Consider the following 20,226-nt stretch of genomic DNA (forward strand, 5'->3'; position numbering starts at 1 on the left):
CCCTATTCTCCCTATTATTTGCGATCTTATTTTTTATTTTTCTTTCTTGTTGTTCTTTATCCTCCTTTCTTTTTCATCTTCTTGTTCTCCTAGTTTTTATTCTTTATCCTCACTCTTCTCGTTATTCTTCATTTTTCCTTCTCCTCATTCTCATTTCATTCTTCATCTTCATCATGTTCTTCTTCTGTTTCTTCTACTTCTTCCTTTTTCTATCTTATTCTTTCTTTTTCTTTCTTGTTGTTCTTTATCCTCCTTTCTTTTTCATCTTCTTGTTCTCCTAGTTTTTATTCTTTATCCTCACTCTTCTCGTTATTCTTCATTTTTCCTTCTCCTCATTCTCATTCTTTTTCTTCATCTTCATCATGTTCTTGTTCTGTTTCTTGTCCTTCTTCCTTTTTCTATTTTCTTTATTCTTTTTTTTCGTTTCTTCTTCTTCTAGTTATTATTATGTACTGTATTTTCTGGTAGTTCTAGTACAAGTCAAATTTGAGTTGAGCTCCCAGCGTGAGAAGGACTTGTTTAATCCAAGTTCTGTATCTCCAGTCTCCCACTGCGTTTCTGGATCAACATTGTGAAGAACCCTCAGTTCATCTTCGACGTGCAAGCTTCAGACCACGTAGATGCGGTGCTGTCAGTCATTGCCCAGACCTTCATGGACTCCTGCACCATTGCTGAGCACAAGCTGGGACGGGTATGACAGCAAATTGATGCTTGCTCTAAACAAACTTAAGTGTATACTTAAATCTATATACTTCAAATGCATATACTTTATTCTATATCCTTCAAATGTATATATTACATACTTGAATATATGTACTAAATGTACAACGGTGTCTTTTAACAGGATTCTCCTATCAACAAGCTGCTGTATGCCAGAGATATCCCGCGCTACAAACAGATGGTAGAAAGGTATGAGATGACATCAGTGTTTAAACTAAGTACTTTTCAACATGTGTATTACGTGTTATATTTGGCAGTGTATTACTGTCCCAAATCCATTACTGTCATTGTAAACTTACCTAATATCACAATATTTACCTTCTTCTTCATCTCTTTACTAAATAAAGGATTATACTTGTGCTTAGAGGCATCGCCATCTTAAACATTTAAGGCTCTTCATCTGTGTTGAGCATGTGTTTGCAATACCCTTCTAAAACGCTAGGAGGCGGTGTTTTCCAGTAGAGCAGGGGTGTCAAACTCACTTTTCCATCCAGAGCCAGTGTTCTGGCGAGACATGCTCCCTTTTGGAATTCATCCACCCCCTGTTGTCCTGCGTTTGAATCTAGGGAATGTTGTAACGAGGGGTAAACATGCATTTTTTTTTCATATACACAAAACCAGGGAAGTTGGCACGTTGTGTAAATAGTCAATCAAAACAGAATACAATGATTTGCAAATCCTTTTCAACTTATATTAAATTGAATAGACTGCAAAGACAGGATATTTTATGTTCCAACTGAGAAACATTTTTTTTTTTGGCTAACTTAGAATTTAATGGCAGCAACACATTGCAAAAAAGTTGTCACAGGGGCATTTTTACCACTGTGTTACATGGCCTTTCCTTTTAATAACACTCAGTAAACGTTTGGCAACTGAGGAGACACATTTTTGAAGCTTTTCAGGTGGAATTATTTTCCATTCTTGCTTGATGTACAGCTTAAGTTGTTCAACAGTCCGGGGGTCTCCGTTGTGGTATTTTAGGCTTTATAATGCGCTACACATTTTCAATGGGAGACAGGTCTGGACTACAGGCAGGCCAGTCTAGTACCCGCACTCTTTTACTATGAAGCCACGCTGTTGTAACATGTAACTTGGCATTGTCTTGCTGGAATAAGCAGGGGCGTCCATGATAATGTTTCTTGAAAGGCAACATATGTTGCTCCAAAACCTGTATGTACCTTTCAGCATTAATGGTGCCTTCACAGATGTGTAAGTTACCCATGTCTTGGGCACTAATACACCCCCATACCATCACACATGCTGACTTTTCAACTTTGCGCCTATAAAAATCCGGATGGTTCTTTTCCTCTTTGTTCCGGAGGACACGACGTCCACAGTTTCCAAAAACAATTTGAAATGTGGACTCGCAAACCACAGATCACTATTACACTTTGCATCAGTCCATCTTAGATGAGCTCGGGCCCAGCAAAGTCGGCGGCTTTTCTGGGTGTTGTTGATAAATGGCTTTGGCTTTGCATAGTAGAGTTTTAACTTGCACTTACAGATGTAGCGACCAACTGCAGTTACTGACAGTGGTTTTCTGAAGTGTTCCTGAGCCCATGTGGTGATATCCTTTACACACTGATGTCGCTTTTTCATGGAGTACCGCCTGAGGGAATCGAATGTCCGTAATATAATCGCTTACGTCCAGTAATTTCTCCAAAGTATCTGAACCTTTTGATGATATTACGGACCGTAGATGGTGAAATCCCTAAATTCCTTGCAATAGCTCGTTAAAAAGTGTTGTTCTTAAACTGTTGCACAATTTGCTCACGCATTTGTTCACAAAGTGGTGACCCTCACCCCATCCTTGTTTGTGAATGACTGAGCATTTCATGGAAGCTGTTTTTATACCCAATCATGGCACCCACCTGTTCCCAATTATCCTGTTCACCTGTGGGATGTTCCAAGTAAGTGTTTGATGAGCATTCCTCAACTTTCTCAGTCTTTTTTGCCACTTGTGGCAGCTTTTTTAAACATGTTGCAGGCATCAAATTCCAAATGAGCTAATATTTGCAAAAAATAACAACGTTTACCAGTTGGAACATTAAGTATCTTGTCTTTGCAGTCTATTCAATTGAATATAAATTGAAAAGGATTAGCAAATCATTGTATTCTGTTTTTATTTACCATTTACACAACGTGCCAACTTCACTGGTTTTGGGGTTTGAAGATGGGCTGCAAAATATGGGCCGCAAGTTTAACACCACTGTTTTAGTCTACCCCAATGTGTGGTCCTTCTTAACAAAAAAGGCCCTCGCCTCATTCATATGGGATGGTGGGAACCCAAATACAGACGCAAGCTGCAGTAATGTCATAACACTCCTGCTTATTGAACCCATAAGTTCTGGTCCTGTCCAATGTCTGGCACACTACGAGTCTGCTATTTTGAAAACAGTCATGTTCATTTCCAACCTTCGGCTGCAATGACTATATTTAGTGTTGCAGATGGAAACCACCCCATAATTAGAAACGATCATAAAAACAAAGAAGACACCACCGAAATGTGATGCACTTTATTCGGTTAGAAAAATAAAAATACTCAGGGGTTTTAGGGATATATTACTTTTAATATAGAACTCTATACTTATATACTGTATTTTCTGGACCATAGGGCACACCGGATTACAAGGCGCATTTAAGGGGTCATATTATGATTATTTTCTAAATGTAAAACACTTCCATGTGGTCTACATAACATGTAATGGTGGTTCTTTGGTCAAAATGTTGCATAGATGATGTTTTACAGATCATCTTCAAGCCGCTTTCTGACAGTCGCTTCAGGATGCGCCGTTTTGTGGGCGGTCTTATTTACGTGGCTCCCCGCCATCTTTGTTGTAGCGGTGTAGCGTGCAAGGACGGGTGTGGAAGAAGTGTCAAAAGATGGAGCTAACTGTTTTAATGACATTCTGACTTTACTTCAATCAATAACGGAGCAGCATCTCCTCATCCGTGCAATAACAACGCCGGAAATGTGTCCCGTGAAAAACCGTCCGACCGGAACTCTCTAATAACTAAAGTTCCTTGGGTGAATAATGTAAGCTCACTACACCGGTATGTTTTAGTGCTTTCATGTCGAGTTTACTGACAGATATAAGTAAGAACTTTACACTACTTTATATTAGAAATGGCAACAGCGGAGGATGAATGTCCCATAACAAGAAGATAGGGAAAAAGAACAAGCTTATGACTACAAATGTGCACAAATTTTCAGGATTTATGCAGATCCCAAAAACAGATCAGCAGGTACCAGAAGGTAAGAAAAGTTGGTTTTGCATAATATTGTGAAACAAAACACCAGATAATATGTCTGCTATGGGTGCCATTTTGCGGTCCTTACACACACACCATAGTAATACTTGTATCTCGGACTACGGTAGCCGTAATGGGGCGACAATCCATCAAGGCCACCTACTCAGTGGCCTAGTGCTTAGAGTGTCCGTCCTGAGATCGGTATGTTGTGAGTTCCAACCCCGGCCGAGTCATACCAAAGACGATAAAAATGGGACCCATTACCTCACTGCTTGGCACTCAGCATCAAGGGTTGGAATTGGGGGGTTAAATCACCAAAAATGATTCCCGGGCGCGGCCACTGCTGCTGCTCGCTGCTCCCCTCACCTCCCAGGGGGTGAACAAGGGGGATGGGTCAAATGCAGAGGACAAATTTCACCACACCTAGTGTGTGTGTGACAATCATTGGTAGTTTAACTTTAACTTACGTTTACTGGTGTCATATTGCTGTCTACACGTATCTCTTATGTGTGACTGCCATCTACTGGTCACACTTACCATTACACCATGTATTAAATAAAATTCCTTCGAGGTCGGTAAGCACAACCAGATTAATTCCGTACATTAAGCGCACCGGGTTATAAGGCGTGCTGTCGATTTTTGAGAAAATGAAAGGATTTTAAGTGCGCTTTATAGTCGGAAAAATACGGTACTTGAATGGACTCCAAAGTATGCCTTATTAATAATATTATTATTAACCCTTGTGTGGTGTTCGGGTCTGTGGGACCCGTTTTCGATTTTTATTCAAAGAAAAATGATACAATTAATTAATTTTTCAAACTGAGACTCGCTGGCTTTGGCTCATTTTCTGTGAAGAACATATATCAGAATACATATTTAATGACCACACACCATACACCCCCCCTACACATTTATATTACGTATTAGATGTCCGGGGTCCACTGGACCCGGGCTAATAGAAGTGTGGAAATTGATGTTCTGTGTACCACACACACACACACACACACACACACACACACACACACACACACACACACACACACACACACACAGCAGGCCTAGACAGGAGGAGGACAGAGTGTAGGTACACAGAACATCAGAGGGTCAAATGTGAGACAAAATGAGCGCAGACAGTGTTGACAAACAATGTTGCAACCTTGTGTAGGAACCGCAGGTGCAGAAACACAAAAGAAGAATCCCTGTGGTATGCAGAAACTGGCAGAGAAATTTCCATGCAACGTTCATATTGTTGTTACTCAGCCAGCGTTTGTGGGTCTTGGACTTAGACTTAGACTTACTTTTTATTGTCGTTCAAATTTGAACTTTACAGTACAGATAAGAACGAAATGTTGTTGCATTAGCTGGTTGGCAGTGCAGGATAAAGAAGCAATAAGGTGCAGATATAAATAAATAGATTACTTTAAAGATAAATATATTGCACCTTTGCATATGCATCTACGTTTATGGATGTATGTTATATTGTCTTTATATTCCAGCGAGTTCATCCATTTTTGGGGGGAATTGAGGGGATTATTATGATGCGTTCAAGAGTCTTACGGCCTGAGAAAAAAAGCTGTTACAGAACCTGGAGGTTCTGCTACGGAGGCTGCGGACCTCTTTCTAGAGTCCAGCAGTGAAAACAGTCCTTGGTGGGGGTGGGAGGAGTCTCTGCAGATTTTCTGAGCCCTGGTCAGGCTGCGGCTTTTTGCCATCTCCTGGATAGGAGGAAGAGGAGTCCTGATGATCTTTTCCGCCGTCCTCACCACTCTCTGGAGAGACTTCCAGTCTGAGGCACTGCAGTCTCCAGTCCAGACAGAGATGCAATTGGTCAGTAGGCTCTCTATAGTGCCTCTGTAGAATGTGCTGAGAATGGGGGGAGGGAGCTGTGCTATTTTCATCCCACGCCAAAAGTGCATGCGCTGCTGAGCTCTTTTTACAAGAGCTCCGGTGTGTAGGGACCAGGTTATATTGTCAGTTATCTGCATCCCCAGGAACTTGGTGCTGCTTACCATCTCCACCGCTGTGCCGTTGATGAAGAGTGGAGCGTGGCTGGACTAGTGCTTCCTGAAGTCGACAATGATCTCCTTGGTCTTGTCGACGTTCAGGACCAAGTTGTTGGTTCTGCACCAGTCAACCAGATGTTTCACCTCCTCCCTGTAGTCCATGTCGTTGTTGTCACGGATGAATCCCACTACTGTTGTGTACTTCACAATGTGGTTAGTAGTGGACCTGGCGCAGCAGTCATGGGTCATCAACGTGAACAGCAGTGGACTCAGGATGCAGCCCTGGGGGGAGCCGGTGCTCAGGGAGATGGCACTGGAGGTGTTGTTGCCACTCTCCTCCTCAGATTGTGGTCTGTCTGTGAGGAAGCCAAGCAGCCAGTTGCATAGGGGGGTACTGAATCCAAGGGGGGACAGTTTGCTCACCAAGTGCTGCGGGATGATGGTGTTCAATGCCGAGCTGAAGTCCAGAAACAACATCCGCACATGTGTGTCCTTTCCTTCCAGGTGTGCTAAGCTCAGGTGGAGTGCAGAGGAGATGGCGTCCTCTGTGGAGCGGTTAGGGCGATAAGCAAACTGGTATGGGTCGAATGTGGGGGGAAGTCTGGAGACAATGTATTCCTTTACCAGCCTCTCCAAGCACTTCATTACAGATGTTATTTGGTATAAGTCAGTATTTTAACATAAAAGTGTTTGATTGTGAGGCATTAAAAGCCACAAAATGCAACGGGTCCATCAGACCCACAAACACTGGCTGAGTAACAACAATATGAACACCACACAAGGGTTAAATGATGCTAATTTGCATGCAGCAAGCCAACCACTCACATCTTTCACCTTCAGGAACACCCTCCCCTTCCGCCAGGTAGCCAAGATGGCGACTACCACTGCACACTCACCATATGAAGTGTTTGAAGTCCAACACCCTGAGAGTGCTGACAGTGTACTTCGTGCTTAAACGCTGCATGTTTCTGCAGGTACTACGCTGACATCAGGCAGACCATCTCAGCCAGCGACCAGGAGATGAACTCTGCTCTGGCCGAACTTTCCAGGGCAAGTAGAAACATTTAGCTCAACTCAACTTCCTGCTCTGATGACACACCTGAGACGTGCGCATTGATTATAAATGCAACCTTCCTTCAACCTCTAAAGTCCAACAAAACACTTCTGAATACATCCTCATCTTAAAAGCAGGATTGTCCTTTGAGAAACATTTCAACCTGAATGGATTTCCAGTGCAAAAATGCCTTTATGCACTAACAGTGAAATGGGTTTTCAAAATAAAATACTATAATCACAGCCAGTGAAATTGATTTCCGAGGTATAATCCCATAAACACTTCCAGTGCAACTAATATCGCAAAAGCACCTCCTGTGGAATATATATATATTTAAAATAAAGTCCTACAAGCACCCCCAGGAGAACTGATTTTCAAAGTAAAATTACAAAAGCTGAATTGATTTTCAAAATAAAATCCCACATGCACGTCCAGTGTAATTGACATTTAAGATAAAATCACGCAAGCACTTACTTATATTGATTTCCAAAATAAAATCACGTGGACACTCCAAGTGAAATACATTTCTTAGATAAACGCCTCAAGCATGTGTAGCGTAATTTATTTTCAAAATAAAATCTTACAAGTACTTCCAGTGGAATCGATTTTTAAAATTAAATCACATCAGCTTCTCCTGTGGAATATATTTTTAAAATACAGTCTTATGAACACCTTGAGTAGAATCAATTGTCCAAGTAAAGCACGTTCAGTGTCATTGATTTTTAAAATAAAAATTCCATAAACACCTACAGTGGAATTGATTTTCAAAATAAAGTCCCATAAACACCACAATTGTTTTTCATTTAAATAGTCCTATAAGTATCCCAGTTGAAATCGATTTTTGAAATAAAGTTCTATAATTACCTCCAGTGAAATTGATTTTCAGAATAAACTCACATAAGCGCTTTCAGTGGAATATATATTTTTTTTAAATGAAGTCCTTAAGTACATCCAGTGAAATTGTTTTCCAAAATAAAATTATGTCAGCACTTCCAATGGAATTGATTTTCAAAATAAAGTCCTTTAAATACTGCCAGTGGACTTGATTTTCAAAATAAACATACATATTTATTAGTACATGCAGTGAAATCGATTTCCAAAATAAATCATGGAAGCACTTCCAGTGAAACTGATTTTCAAAATGAAATCCCATATGCATATCCAATAGAATGGATTTTTAGAATAAAATGACGGAAGCACTTCCAGTAAAATGTATTTCTAAAATACAATCGTGAAAGAACGTACAGTGAAATTGATTTCCAAAGTAAAATCACCTAAGCACTTCCATTGGAATTGATTTTCAAAACAAAATCACTAAGGGACTTCCAGTGAAGTAGATTTCCAGAATAAAATCCTGTCCAGTGTAATGTATTTTCAAAAAAAATACTTCAATTACTTACTGGGGATTCAATTTTCTAAATAAAATCACATTAGCGTCTCCAGTAAAAAAAAAAAAAAATCCAATAAGTGCTTCAATGAAATTGATTTTAAAAATAGAATAATACAAGCACTTCCAGACAAATTGATTTTCAAAATCATTTCCAGTGGAGTTTATTTTCAAAATTAAAAAAAGGAAGCGTATCCAGTGGAATTGATTTTCAAAATCAATTGTGTATATTTTTCCAATGCGGCTCAAACAAGCACTCTAATGAATTATAGGCTTTAATTGTGCACATACATCACATACAACAATGTAACATTGATAAGTAGGACAGGAGGACACCTACTGTATGTTAGCAACACTAGCATGGCTAAACATGTTGTTCAATGAGTACTTCTCTGTAGGTGTCCATTAAAAAGTCTTTATATCATGAACCTTTGCAGGTGAGTCATGGTGCATACAGTATGTTTTTCATATCAGTGTCTATATATATTGATATGACTTATGTAGTTGACATACTGTAAGATATCAATTGTCCACACTCTCTGATCCTAATTCTATGGTTCTGTGACTCTGGCTGCTTGTTTCAGAACTATTCTGGAGAACTCAACTACTTGGTGGCACTGCATGAGCTGTACAAGTACATCAACAAATACTACGATCAGGTACTCACAGTGTACAGTATATACAGAGGATGTAACATAAGAGCCCATATTGTTTCTGTAAAAAGTGAAGATCTTTAGTTTTAAAAATGAGTGACACAACTGCTGCGTGGCTAATAAGTAATAATAATAATAATAAATAGGTAGCGCTCTCCTCTTCATCACACACACCGATTACAATCAAAGTGTTTTTTACCTATTCAAGTTTCATGCTGCTGAGACAAGCATAAAGGCTCCTCCCACTTCCTGTGGTAGAGCTCAAAATCCTTTTTGCAAATTGTCCCATCCAGTGTTCGTACTAACGCCATTACATTTGTTCGTAATTAGTAACCCAATGAATGAGTTGCGTCTTCAGTAATGCGGACGCTGTATCGATCCGTTGTGGTGAAGAAGGAGCTGAGCCGGAAGGCAAAGCTCTCAATTTACAGGTCGATCTACGTTCCCATCCTCACCTATGGTCATGAGCTTTGGGTTATGACCGAAAGGACAAGATCACGGCTACAAGCGGCCCAAATGAGTTTCCTCCGATGGGTGGCGGGTCTCTCCCTTAGAGATAGGGTGAGAAGAGCTGTCATTCGGGAGGAGCTTAGAGTGTGAAGTGAAGTCAATTACATTTATATAGCGCTTTTTCTCAAGTGACTCAAAGCGCTTTACATAGTGAAACCCAATATCTAAGTTACATTCAAACCAGTGTGGGTGGTAAAGTGTCTTGCCCAAGGACACAACGGCAGTGACTAGGATGGCGGAAGCGGGGATCGAACCTGGAACCCTCAAGTTGCTGGCACGGCCGCTCTACCAACCGAGCTATACCGCCCCCAGAGTAAAGCCGCTGCTCCCCCACATGGAGAGAAACCAGATGAGGAGGTTCGGGCATCAGCTCAGGATACCACCTGAACGCCTCCCTAGGGAGGTGTTTAGGGCACGTCCGACCGGCACTAGACCACGGAGGAAGACCCAGGACACGTTGGGAAGACTATGTCCCCCAGCTGGTCTGTGAACGCCTCGGGATCCCCCGGGAAGAGCTGGACGAAGTGGCTGGGGAGAGGGAAGTCTGGGCTTTTCTGCTTAGGCTGCTGCCCCCGCGACCCGACCTCGGATAAGCGGAAGAAAATGGATGGATGGATGGATAAATGAGTTGCATTTACATTACAATGCCATTAGCAATACGTCTGATGCTCCTTTTGAGGTGGTCCTTTATGAGTCCTTTGAGAATCAATAAAGAATCGCAAATTTTTTTATTTTCCAGCACCCTCACTAAAAGCAATGCAATGCTGAATTATCTGGACAAACATTTACTTATTAGCTAAAAAAGAAACGAGTGTTCAGCAAACCCTCGATTATTGCTTCATGTTTGACGTTGGAATCCCTGCACAGCTTTATAAATGAGGCCCCTGACCTTGCGGGCCCAGTTATTAACGTGAACATTTTTATGGCGGATTGTCAGACCGACAGTCATAGTTTATCGCCATGCCCCGCCCACGTCCTATAGCGTAGCCGCAAATGCTTCTCCATTTATAAACCCCAAAACCAGTGAAGTTGGCATGTTGTGTAAATGGTAAATAAAAACAGAATACAATGATTTGTAAATCCTTTTCAACTTATATTCAATTGAATAGACTGCAAAGACAAGATACTTAATGTTCCAACTGGAAAACGTTGTTATTTTTTGTAAATATTAGCTCATTTGGAATTTGATGCCTGCAACCTGTTTAAAAAAAGCTGGCACAAGTGGCAAAAAAGACTGATAAAGTTGAGGAATGCTCATCAAACACTTATTTGGAACATCCCACAGGTGAACAGGCTAATTGGGAACAGGTGGGTGCCATGATGGGGTATAAAAGCAGCTTCCATGAAATGCTCAGTCATTCACAAACAAGGATGGGGCGAGGGTCACCAATTTGTGAACAAATGCGTGAGCAAATTCTTCAACAGTTTAAGAACAACATTTCTCAACCAGCTATTGCAAGGAATTTAGGGATTTCACCATCTACGCTCTGTAATATCATCAAAAGGTTCAGAGAATCTGGAGAAATCACTGCACGTAAGCGATGATACTACGGACCTTCGATCCCTCAGGTGGTACTGCATTAAAAAGCGACATCAGTGTGTAAAGGATATCACCACATGGGCTCGGGAACAACAATTAAAACTACTATGCAAAGCCAAAGCCATTTATCAACAACACCCAGAAACGCCACCGGATTCGGAGGGCCCGAGCTCATCTAAGTTGGACTGATGCAAAATGGAAAAGTGTTCTGTGGTCTGATGAGTCCACATTTCTTTCTTTCTTTTCTTTCTTTAGTTTATTTGGAACATGGACACACTTACAGTATAATACATCACACAGTTTCATATCATTTCACTTTACATCATGTCCGAAAAGGAGTAGGAAGAAGCGAAGCTTATTTAATCCTACCCCTTTCCCACTTCAGAGCGTTTACAAATATATACATAATTTACTGACCTTTTTATGTAATAAAATAACATCTGTGAATTAGTATACACAACAGTTTTGTAATATGTAATTAATTAATTCAGTCGTTATTAACATACTGAGATGAAGAATATCTTATTTTCAATAAGGTTGAAAGTATTTCTCATAATTCTTCTTCTTTGTACTTTGTAAGCACTATTAATTTGAACAACCTCTTAAACTGGATCATATAAGTACATTGTTTAACTTCTTTACTTAATCCATTCCATCATTTAATTCCACTCACTGATATGCTAAAGGTTCTAAGTGTTGTACGTGCATATAAATGTTTTAAATTATTTTTTCCTCTAAGATTATATTTCTCCTCTTTAGTTGAGAAGAATTGTTGTACATTCTTTGGTAGCAGGTTATAGTTTGCTTTGTAAATCATTTTAGCTGTTTGCAATTTTACCAAATCACCGAACTTTCATATTTTTGACTCAGTAAATAAAGGGTTTGTATGTTCTCTATATCCAACATTATGTATTATTCTAACTGATCTTTTTTGTAACACGGTTACAAAAAACACAAATAATTTTTGGAAACTGTGGACGTCGTGTCCTCCAGAACAAAGAGGAAAAGAACCATCTGGATTGTTATAGGCGCAAAGTGTAAAAGGCAGCATGTGTGATGGTATGGGGGTGTATTAGTGCCCAAGACATGGGTAACTTACACATCTGTGAAGGCACCATTAATGCTGAAAGGTACATACAGCTTTTGGAGCAACGTCTTTTTCATGGACGCCCCTGCTTATTTCAGCAAGACAATATCAAGCCAAATGTTACAACAACGGGGCTTCATAGTAAAAGAGTGCGGGTACTAGACTGGCCTGCCTGTAGTCCAGATCTGTCTTCCATTGAAACTGTGTGGCGCATTATGAAGCCTAAAATACCACAACGGAACAAATTAAGCTGTACATCAAGCAAGAATGGGAAAGAATTCCACCTGAAAAGCTTCAAAAATGTGTCTCCTCAGTTCCCAAACGTTTACTGAGTGTTGTTAAAAGGAAAGGCCATGTAACACAGTGGTAAAAATGCCCCTGTGACAACTTTTTTGCAATGTGTTGCTTCCATTCAATTCTAAGTTAATGATTAGCAAAGTGGAACATTAAATATCTTGTCTTTGCAGTCTATTCAATTGAATATAAGTTGAAAAGGATTTGCAAATCATGTATTCTGTTTTTATTTACCATTTACACAACGTGCCAACTTCACTGGTTTTGGGTTTTGTACATTTATTAAAGAGTCTCTGTTAGTAATGCAATACCTTTTTTGCGAAAGTAACGAGTAACTATAATTAATTACTTTTAGAAAGTAATTTTCCGAACACTTGATACCAGTGGTGTTCCTCAGGGGTCCATTTTAGGCCCTCTCTTTTTTCATCATTTGGACTATTCAACTAAAATCAAAAAACTTGTGATTCACCTTTTTGCCGCAGATTCCTAAAAACCCCGGAGTGCTGCCATAGAGATGATCTTTGACTCGCTTTTTGAAAACAGCAGAGCACTTCAGTATTTCTGACAAACTAAATGGAGTAAAGTCAAATGTCTACTGTAGAGGACGTTGGTTCTCAGGAGTGTACAAAATAAGACTAATAGTGAAGGGTGCACTGCAAAAAGTCAGTGTTCAAAAACAAGAAAACAAAATACAAAAATGAGGGGTATTTTATTTGAACTAAGCAAAATTATCTGCCAATAGAAGAAGAAAATTCGGCTTGTCAAGAATTTCCAAAACAAGTCAAATTAGCTAACTTCAATGAACCCAAAAAAACCCTTAAAATAAGTATATTCTCACTAATAACAAGTGCACTTTTCTTGGTAGGAAAAAAAAGAGAACTTTTTTCTCAATGTGTTGAAAAATATTCTTAAATTAAGACTTAAGACCTTCAGTATATCAGTATGTGGAATTCAATTATGGAATGGATTAAGCAAAGCAATCAAACAATGTACTAATATGATACATTTCAAGAAACTCTTCAAACTTAAAGTGTTTACAAAGTACAAAGAAGAAGAACCATGACAAACATTCTCAATTTATTTCATCCATCCATTCATTCATTCTTAAAGTAATCTTACTTATCTCATCATATGAAATATGACTTACTTCACCAATTATTATTATTAAATTCTTACTATTATTTATTTATTTATTTTTATTGTGATTACTTATGGAGTTTATTGTGAAAAAATTGTGAACAGGAAGTGAACAAAAAGTTTTGCAACTGTTATGTAAAAAAAATGGGTCGGATTAAATAAGCTCTGCTTCTTCCTACTCCTTTTCGAACATGTTGAAAAGAGAAACTGGAAATTGTGATGTATCATGTTGTATGCTTGCATGTTCCAAATAAACACAAACTCAACTCAACTCAAAATGAAGTAAATGCTAGTGCCATTATCTTGACATAATGATATGCGCTCGGCTTTACATTTCTTGAAACCAGCAAACTTGTACTAAAAAGTAATTTATTGTTCTTAATGGAAAGTCAACAAGGCAACCGCTTGTTACTCTCGGGGTGTCCTAGCCGCTCAGGCAAATCATTTGGTCTAAAAATGCATTTTTCCATCGATAACATGACATCATCGCGACAAGTGCGTGCTCTTTCAGTCAATTAGTGTGCATATATACAGCCCATATTTTTTATTGTAATTTTGAGGAATTTATCTGAATGCATGAACTATTTCTGTTCAAAATAGTTAGAAATGTTAAATGTTTAAATATTAACTGTCAGTTTACTGTACTGATCCAACTGTACTACTATATGAGTACGTGTTTTCTATTGTTTCATTGAAAATAAAACAGCAAAGTCCATTTGGCTGTCATCTGTTTTAATTATGAGACACAATTGTGTCAAAATCATGATTTTTTTTTTTTCATGCTTGAAATGAGAAATTACTTTAAAAAAGTGGTTTTCTACTTGTGAGTGTTGATGACACAACAGTTGATATTCTAGTTTCAAGCATGTTTTACTCAATATAGCTCATCAAATCTCAGCAACAAGCTGTAATATCTTACTGAGATCATTTAGGACCAAAACCCTTAAAACAAATAAAAGACTCTAACATAAAATCTGCTTAGTGAGAAGAATTTTCTTGTTAGACAGAAAATAAGTAAATATCACCCTTATTTGAGATATTTCATCTTACTTAGATTTCAGTTTTTGCAGTGTGGAGTGCGGACCCCACCAAAAAATTGAGTTGAACATCCCCGCGTTAGAGTGGTGTTTGTGAAAGGACTACAAATCTCCCTTTTGCCATGAAGCTGACGATGAGGCGTGGTCTCGCCCACAGATCATCACGGCGCTGGAGGAGGACCCCACGGCCCAGAAGATGCAGCTGGGCTACAGACTCCAACAGATCGCCGCGGCCGTGGAGAACAAAGTCACCGACTTGTGACAGAGGACAGTCAAAAGTGTGGCACTGGGAGAGTGGGAGTGGAGACTTGTGCCCCCCCTGCTGGGTGGACCCTCATGCTGCAGAGCACTGAAGATAGACACGACTTTTAGGACTTTTTTTTTTTTACCTTTTTATTATCTGACTGAAGACTGACGTCGGCCCAGGAATCTGACTATTTGAAATAATACGACTGACATACAGAAGTGCTGCGGCCATCTTCATTCTTTGGATTAGCTTGTTGCTGCTCTGTGTGTGTGTCTGCAAGTGTGTGTGTGTGTGTGTCTGCAAGTGTGTGTGTGTGTGTGTGTCTGCAAGTGTGTGTGTGTAACTGTGTGTGTGTTTGTTGCTTGTCAATCACCTCGTGTTCCAGTAGCAGATCACAGCCAGAAAAGTCCGGTTTGGAAATCCGCTCACACGCCGTTCGTACGTCCACATTGCCCGTGTGTTCGATTCCCAGATTGCTGCTGCCGCCTACCTCAGCAAAACCGTGCTCGTCGTGAAATGTGTCGCCTCTCTCCCGACGCACGTTTCCACCCTCGGCCGCAAGACATTGAAATCACGCTCGCTGACCCCAAGGTCTTTTTTTCCGTAGGTGTACTGATTGATGTTAGTGGTACTAAGTACACAGAAATACTTGTTACAGAATTCACCTGCCGGACGAGTAATGTTCACCTCACCTTTTATCCTATTATGATTCTTTTTTCTACATTCCTGGTTCTCAGCAAACCACTTTGTCACCTTGCTCTGCCCTACCTACAGTCCTGGTCAAAAGTGTACATACACTTGTAAAGAACATGATGTCATGGCTGTCTTGAGTTTCCAATCATTTCTACAACTCTTATTTGTTTGTGATGTAGTGATTGGAGCACATAGTTGTTGGTCACAAACAACATTCATGAAGTTTGGTTCTTTCATGAATTTATTATGGCTCTACTGAAAATGTGAGCAAATGTGCTGTGTCAAAAGTATACATACAGCAATGTTAATATTTGCTTACATGTCCCTTGGCAAGTTTACCTGCAATAAGGCGCTTTTGGTAGCCATCCACAAGCTTCTGCTTGAATTTTTGACCACTCTTGACAAAATTGGTGCAGTTCAGCTAAATTTGTTGGTTTTCTCACATGGACTTGTTTCTTCAGCATTGTCCACACGTTTAAGTCAGGACTTTGGGAAGGCCATTCTAAAACCTTCATTCTAGCCTGATTTAGCCATTCCTTTACCACGTTTGACGTGTGTTTGGAGTCATTCTCCTGTTGGAACACCCAACTGTGCCCAAGACCCAACCTCCGGGCTGATGATTTTAGCTTGTCCTGAAGAATTTGGAGGTAATCCTCCTTTTTCATTGTCCCATTTACTCTCTTTAAAGCACCAGTTCCATTGGCAGCAAAACAGGCCCAGAGCATAATACTACCACCACCATGCTTGACGGTAGGCCTGATGTTCTTGGGATTAAAGGTCTCACCTTTTCTCCTCCAAACATATTGCTGGGTATTGTGGCCAAACAGCTCAATTTTTGTTTCATCTGACATCACATGGACAAAGATAAGACCTTCTGGAGTAAAGTTGTGTATTCCAACAGGACAATGACCCCAAACACTCGTCAAAAGTGGTAAAGGAATGGTTAAATCAGGCTAGAATGAAGGTTTTAGAATGGCCTTCCCGAAGTCCTGACTTAAACGTGTGGACAATGCTGAAGAAACAAGTCCATGTCAGAAAACCAACAAATTTAGCTGAACTGCACCAATTTTGTCAAGAGGAGTGGTCAAAAATTCAAGCAGAAGCTTGTGGATGGCTACCAAAAGTGCCTTATTGCAGGTAAACTTGCCAAGGGACATGTAAGCAAATATTAACATTGCTGTATGTATACTTTTGACCCAGCACATTTGCTCACATTTTCAGTAGAGCCATAATAAATTCATAAAAGAAGCAAACTTCATGAATGTTTTTTGTGACCAACAAGTATGTGCTCCAATCACTACATCACAAAAAAATAAGAGTTGTAGAAATGATTGGAAACTCAAGACAGCCATGACATGTTCTTTACAAGTGTATGTCAACTTTTGACCACGACTGTAGGTTCGCTACGTTGGTTTGAGGAAGGAACACCGTCACATTTCCAACATTCTAAATACCTTTTTGTTACAACAACATGCCTCTGGGTATGACCGTTGAGTCGTCGCCTGAGAAGATATCTGCCGAGGGAGAAGATGAACTGTTAGGCTGTAGAGCAGAGCTCTGCAAGGAGCAGTTTTAAAGATGTTTCTAATTCTACGTGTTAATATTGCTGTACATACTCTTTTCAAGTGTTAACTGTAGTCATTCAACCTGTTAACAAGTGGACTTTCTCACAGATGCTGACGCAATAAAGTATTCTTAGTGTTTTGTTCGCGGTTTTTGTTTCTTTTTTAAAGCCGACTCTTTGTGAGATAAAAGGAATAGTTTGTTCCTGGAACTAATATTTTTTTTCCATCTGAGGAAGAGCAAATAGAAAGAAACTGGGAAGCACTTCTGTGAATTTGGCCCACTTATTTCAAATATTGAAATAACACTGCCAGTCATTTCTGCTGTAAAAATTTACAGTTTTTGGTTTATTCAAAAATTATTTTTTTGACTAGTAACATTGTTTAGCACCCCCTTGTCAAAACCTCAAACTTATTCAATTTGTTTGTGCTTCAAAAATGTTTTGTCTATTATTGTTGTGTACAGGGGGAGTTGACGGCACAGACAACAAGGGAGCCGTATTTAGCTCTATGATTTATTTATATATAATCACTAAATATATAAATAACAAATAATAATATTAATAAACAATGGTATGGAGTGTGACTAACTCCAAGAGTGTGTATAGTGCGCAACTATGCGTGAATTAACTGTTGTGTGTTACCAGGAGTGTTGAGCGAGGGTCGGAAGTCCCGGAGGGGAAAGGCATGCTCGAATGTGGGGGGGTATAGCGAGGCGTCAAAAAGATCCGTGTCCAGGCGGGAGGTCGAGATCCAAGGGGCAGCCAGAGAACCAGAAGGGAAAAACACAGGGGAGACGAGACGCACAGCTCGTCACGTGGAACGAAGGCAGACTGCAGGAAGGATGACAAGGAAGACACGAGAACAATCAAACACGACAGTGGAGAACACACAGAGAGAGCAAGGTTGCAGAGAGCTAGATGATCGCTTACGGTACTCGAACAGATGACTATGTTCTGGCGCGGTACGGCAGGTTGTGCAGGCTATTGAAGGCAGGACCTCTGATCAACCACAGGTGCGCTGATTGCTGGTGATTGATTGCAGCTGCGGGCTGCAGCAGGACTGACGCGCTCCTGAAAGTGTGCTGCAAATATTTTTTGTCTAACTGTTATAGCTTTTATGTTAACATTTTATAGTTTTTGTTCATAATGTGTTATTATTCATAACCAGCCCCAGGGGTGTCAAACTTGTTTTCATTGAGGGCCACATCGCAGTAATTTATGGACCCTTCAGAGGGCCGTGTTTTTTAACTTAATTAAAATGATGCAATAACTTGTGATTAATCAAAATTCAAATTGATCTGATTTTAAAAAAAAAAAATATTTAACAGCATTGATATAAATATGTACCAGTAATCACCTTATATTATTACACCATTGCCTATGCACTCCATAAATAGATTGTTCGTGTACAAACTAATGTTATCTTTACTAACATATTTTTGTAATACACTATATAATAATGTAGTATTTGGCATGATTAGATAACGTTTAGAAGATACGCATTTTTTCCTGTCAAAATCGAAATAATTATTTGCATATAGTAAAAAAAAAAGAAGTATTTTATTAACACACATTTTCCCTAGGCTTTTGCGGGCCACATACAATGATGTGGCGGGCCAGATCTGGCCCCCGGGCCTTGAGTTTGACACCAGTGCCCTAGACCGTGTGAAAATCTCCCCAAACTTGTCCCATTTGTTTGTGCTGCAAAATATTTTGGTCTGTAGTTTTTTATGTTAACGTTGTATAGTTTTTATGTTATTAACCTATTATTATTTGTAATCAGCCCCATAATATAAAAACTATAATAGTTAGATAAAAAATGGGAAAAATCGAGGTGAGACTTATAAAAAGTTAATTACGTAAAAAGTAAAAACATTAACATGTAAACTATAACAGACATCAAAAATTGCAGCACAATGTTCTCCTCAAATCTCCCTCGTTTTGTCCAAAACGTTCGGTTATGAGTGATAAAACCTAAATAACATAAAAACTATAATAGTTAGGTCAGGGGTCGGCAACCCAAAATGTTGAAATAGCCATATTGGACCAAAAATACAAAAAACTAAAGTGTTATAATGAAGGCAACACATGATGCAATTGTCTATATTAGCTATAATAGCCTACTATCAAAATGACTTTAAAAGTCTTATATAAGTGTTATAATGAAGGCAACACATGATGTAAGTGTCTATATTAGCTATAATAGCCTACTATCAAAATGACTATGTGTCGCAGGCTGACGCAAATCTTCGTTGACAGAAATTTTGAAATGTAATATTTATTCTACACATTTTTACAACATAAGAAACCATTAGTAAATCAGAGGCGACTCAGAAGGTGAGATGACTCCTGGAAATGACTGGCTTTTAATGGCCAAAGGTATAGATGTGTGTGTCCAAGTTAAAGGAAACAGCAGGCTGTCTTCTTCTAATGGATTTATTACAATCTTTGCAAGCTGGGTAACGTTTGCTGTGGTCTGGAACAACATGGCACACAAACAACTATGATAAACGCAGCCAAAATTACATACAGATAACAAATATAAATTAAACACACATCGGACATAAGTAAAGGAAATTACATTAGCTAAAATGTACCTACAAATGAGGCATAATGATGCAATATGTACATAAAGCTAGCCTAAATAGCATGTTAGCATCCATTAGCTTGCAGTAATGCACTGACCAAATATGCCTGATAAGCACTCCACACAAGTCAATAACATCAATAAAGTTCACCTTTGTGCATTCTCGCACAGTATAAAGCATTTGCGGGGCAAAATGAGACAAAGAAGGAGTGGCATAAAACATGTCTTTCTTTGGCCGTATCGGAAAAAGTACATGTAAACAAACTACAGTGAGTTCAAGGACCGCCTAAATTAGTAGGACAAAACGGCGCTCGCCAAATACTCTCATCAGAGAATCATGTTTAATACAAACAGTGTGATTTCTAACAATTAGTAATGTTTGTGTCATGTTCATCCTCCTACAGGAACCTTATGAAAACAAAAATATATTTTTTCCCCAATCTTTTTCTATTTTCATACAT

The 20,226-nt window shown here is 39.4% G+C and overlaps 1 protein-coding gene across 4 annotated transcripts in view; it reads left to right on the top strand.

The window, feature by feature from the left end:
* Window positions 1–15,767, top strand: part of plxnb1b (plexin b1b) — a 198,064-nt gene extending 182,297 nt beyond the window's left edge. For all 4 annotated transcript variants that reach the window (XM_062037858.1, XM_062037861.1, XM_062037859.1 and 1 more), the window contains 5 exons: window positions 544–691; window positions 845–909; window positions 6,950–7,025; window positions 9,001–9,075; window positions 14,832–15,767. In XM_062037858.1, coding sequence (XP_061893842.1) covers window positions 544–691; window positions 845–909; window positions 6,950–7,025; window positions 9,001–9,075; window positions 14,832–14,936 — 469 coding nt within the window. In that variant the 3' untranslated portion in view covers window positions 14,937–15,767. The remainder of the gene's footprint in view (window positions 1–543; window positions 692–844; window positions 910–6,949; window positions 7,026–9,000; window positions 9,076–14,831) is intronic.
* The last annotated feature ends 4,459 nt before the right edge of the window (window positions 15,768–20,226 follow it).

Source organism: Entelurus aequoreus, linkage group LG26 (genome assembly GCF_033978785.1).
Source record: "Entelurus aequoreus isolate RoL-2023_Sb linkage group LG26, RoL_Eaeq_v1.1, whole genome shotgun sequence".
NCBI classification, from domain to species: Eukaryota; Metazoa; Chordata; class Actinopteri; order Syngnathiformes; family Syngnathidae; genus Entelurus; species Entelurus aequoreus.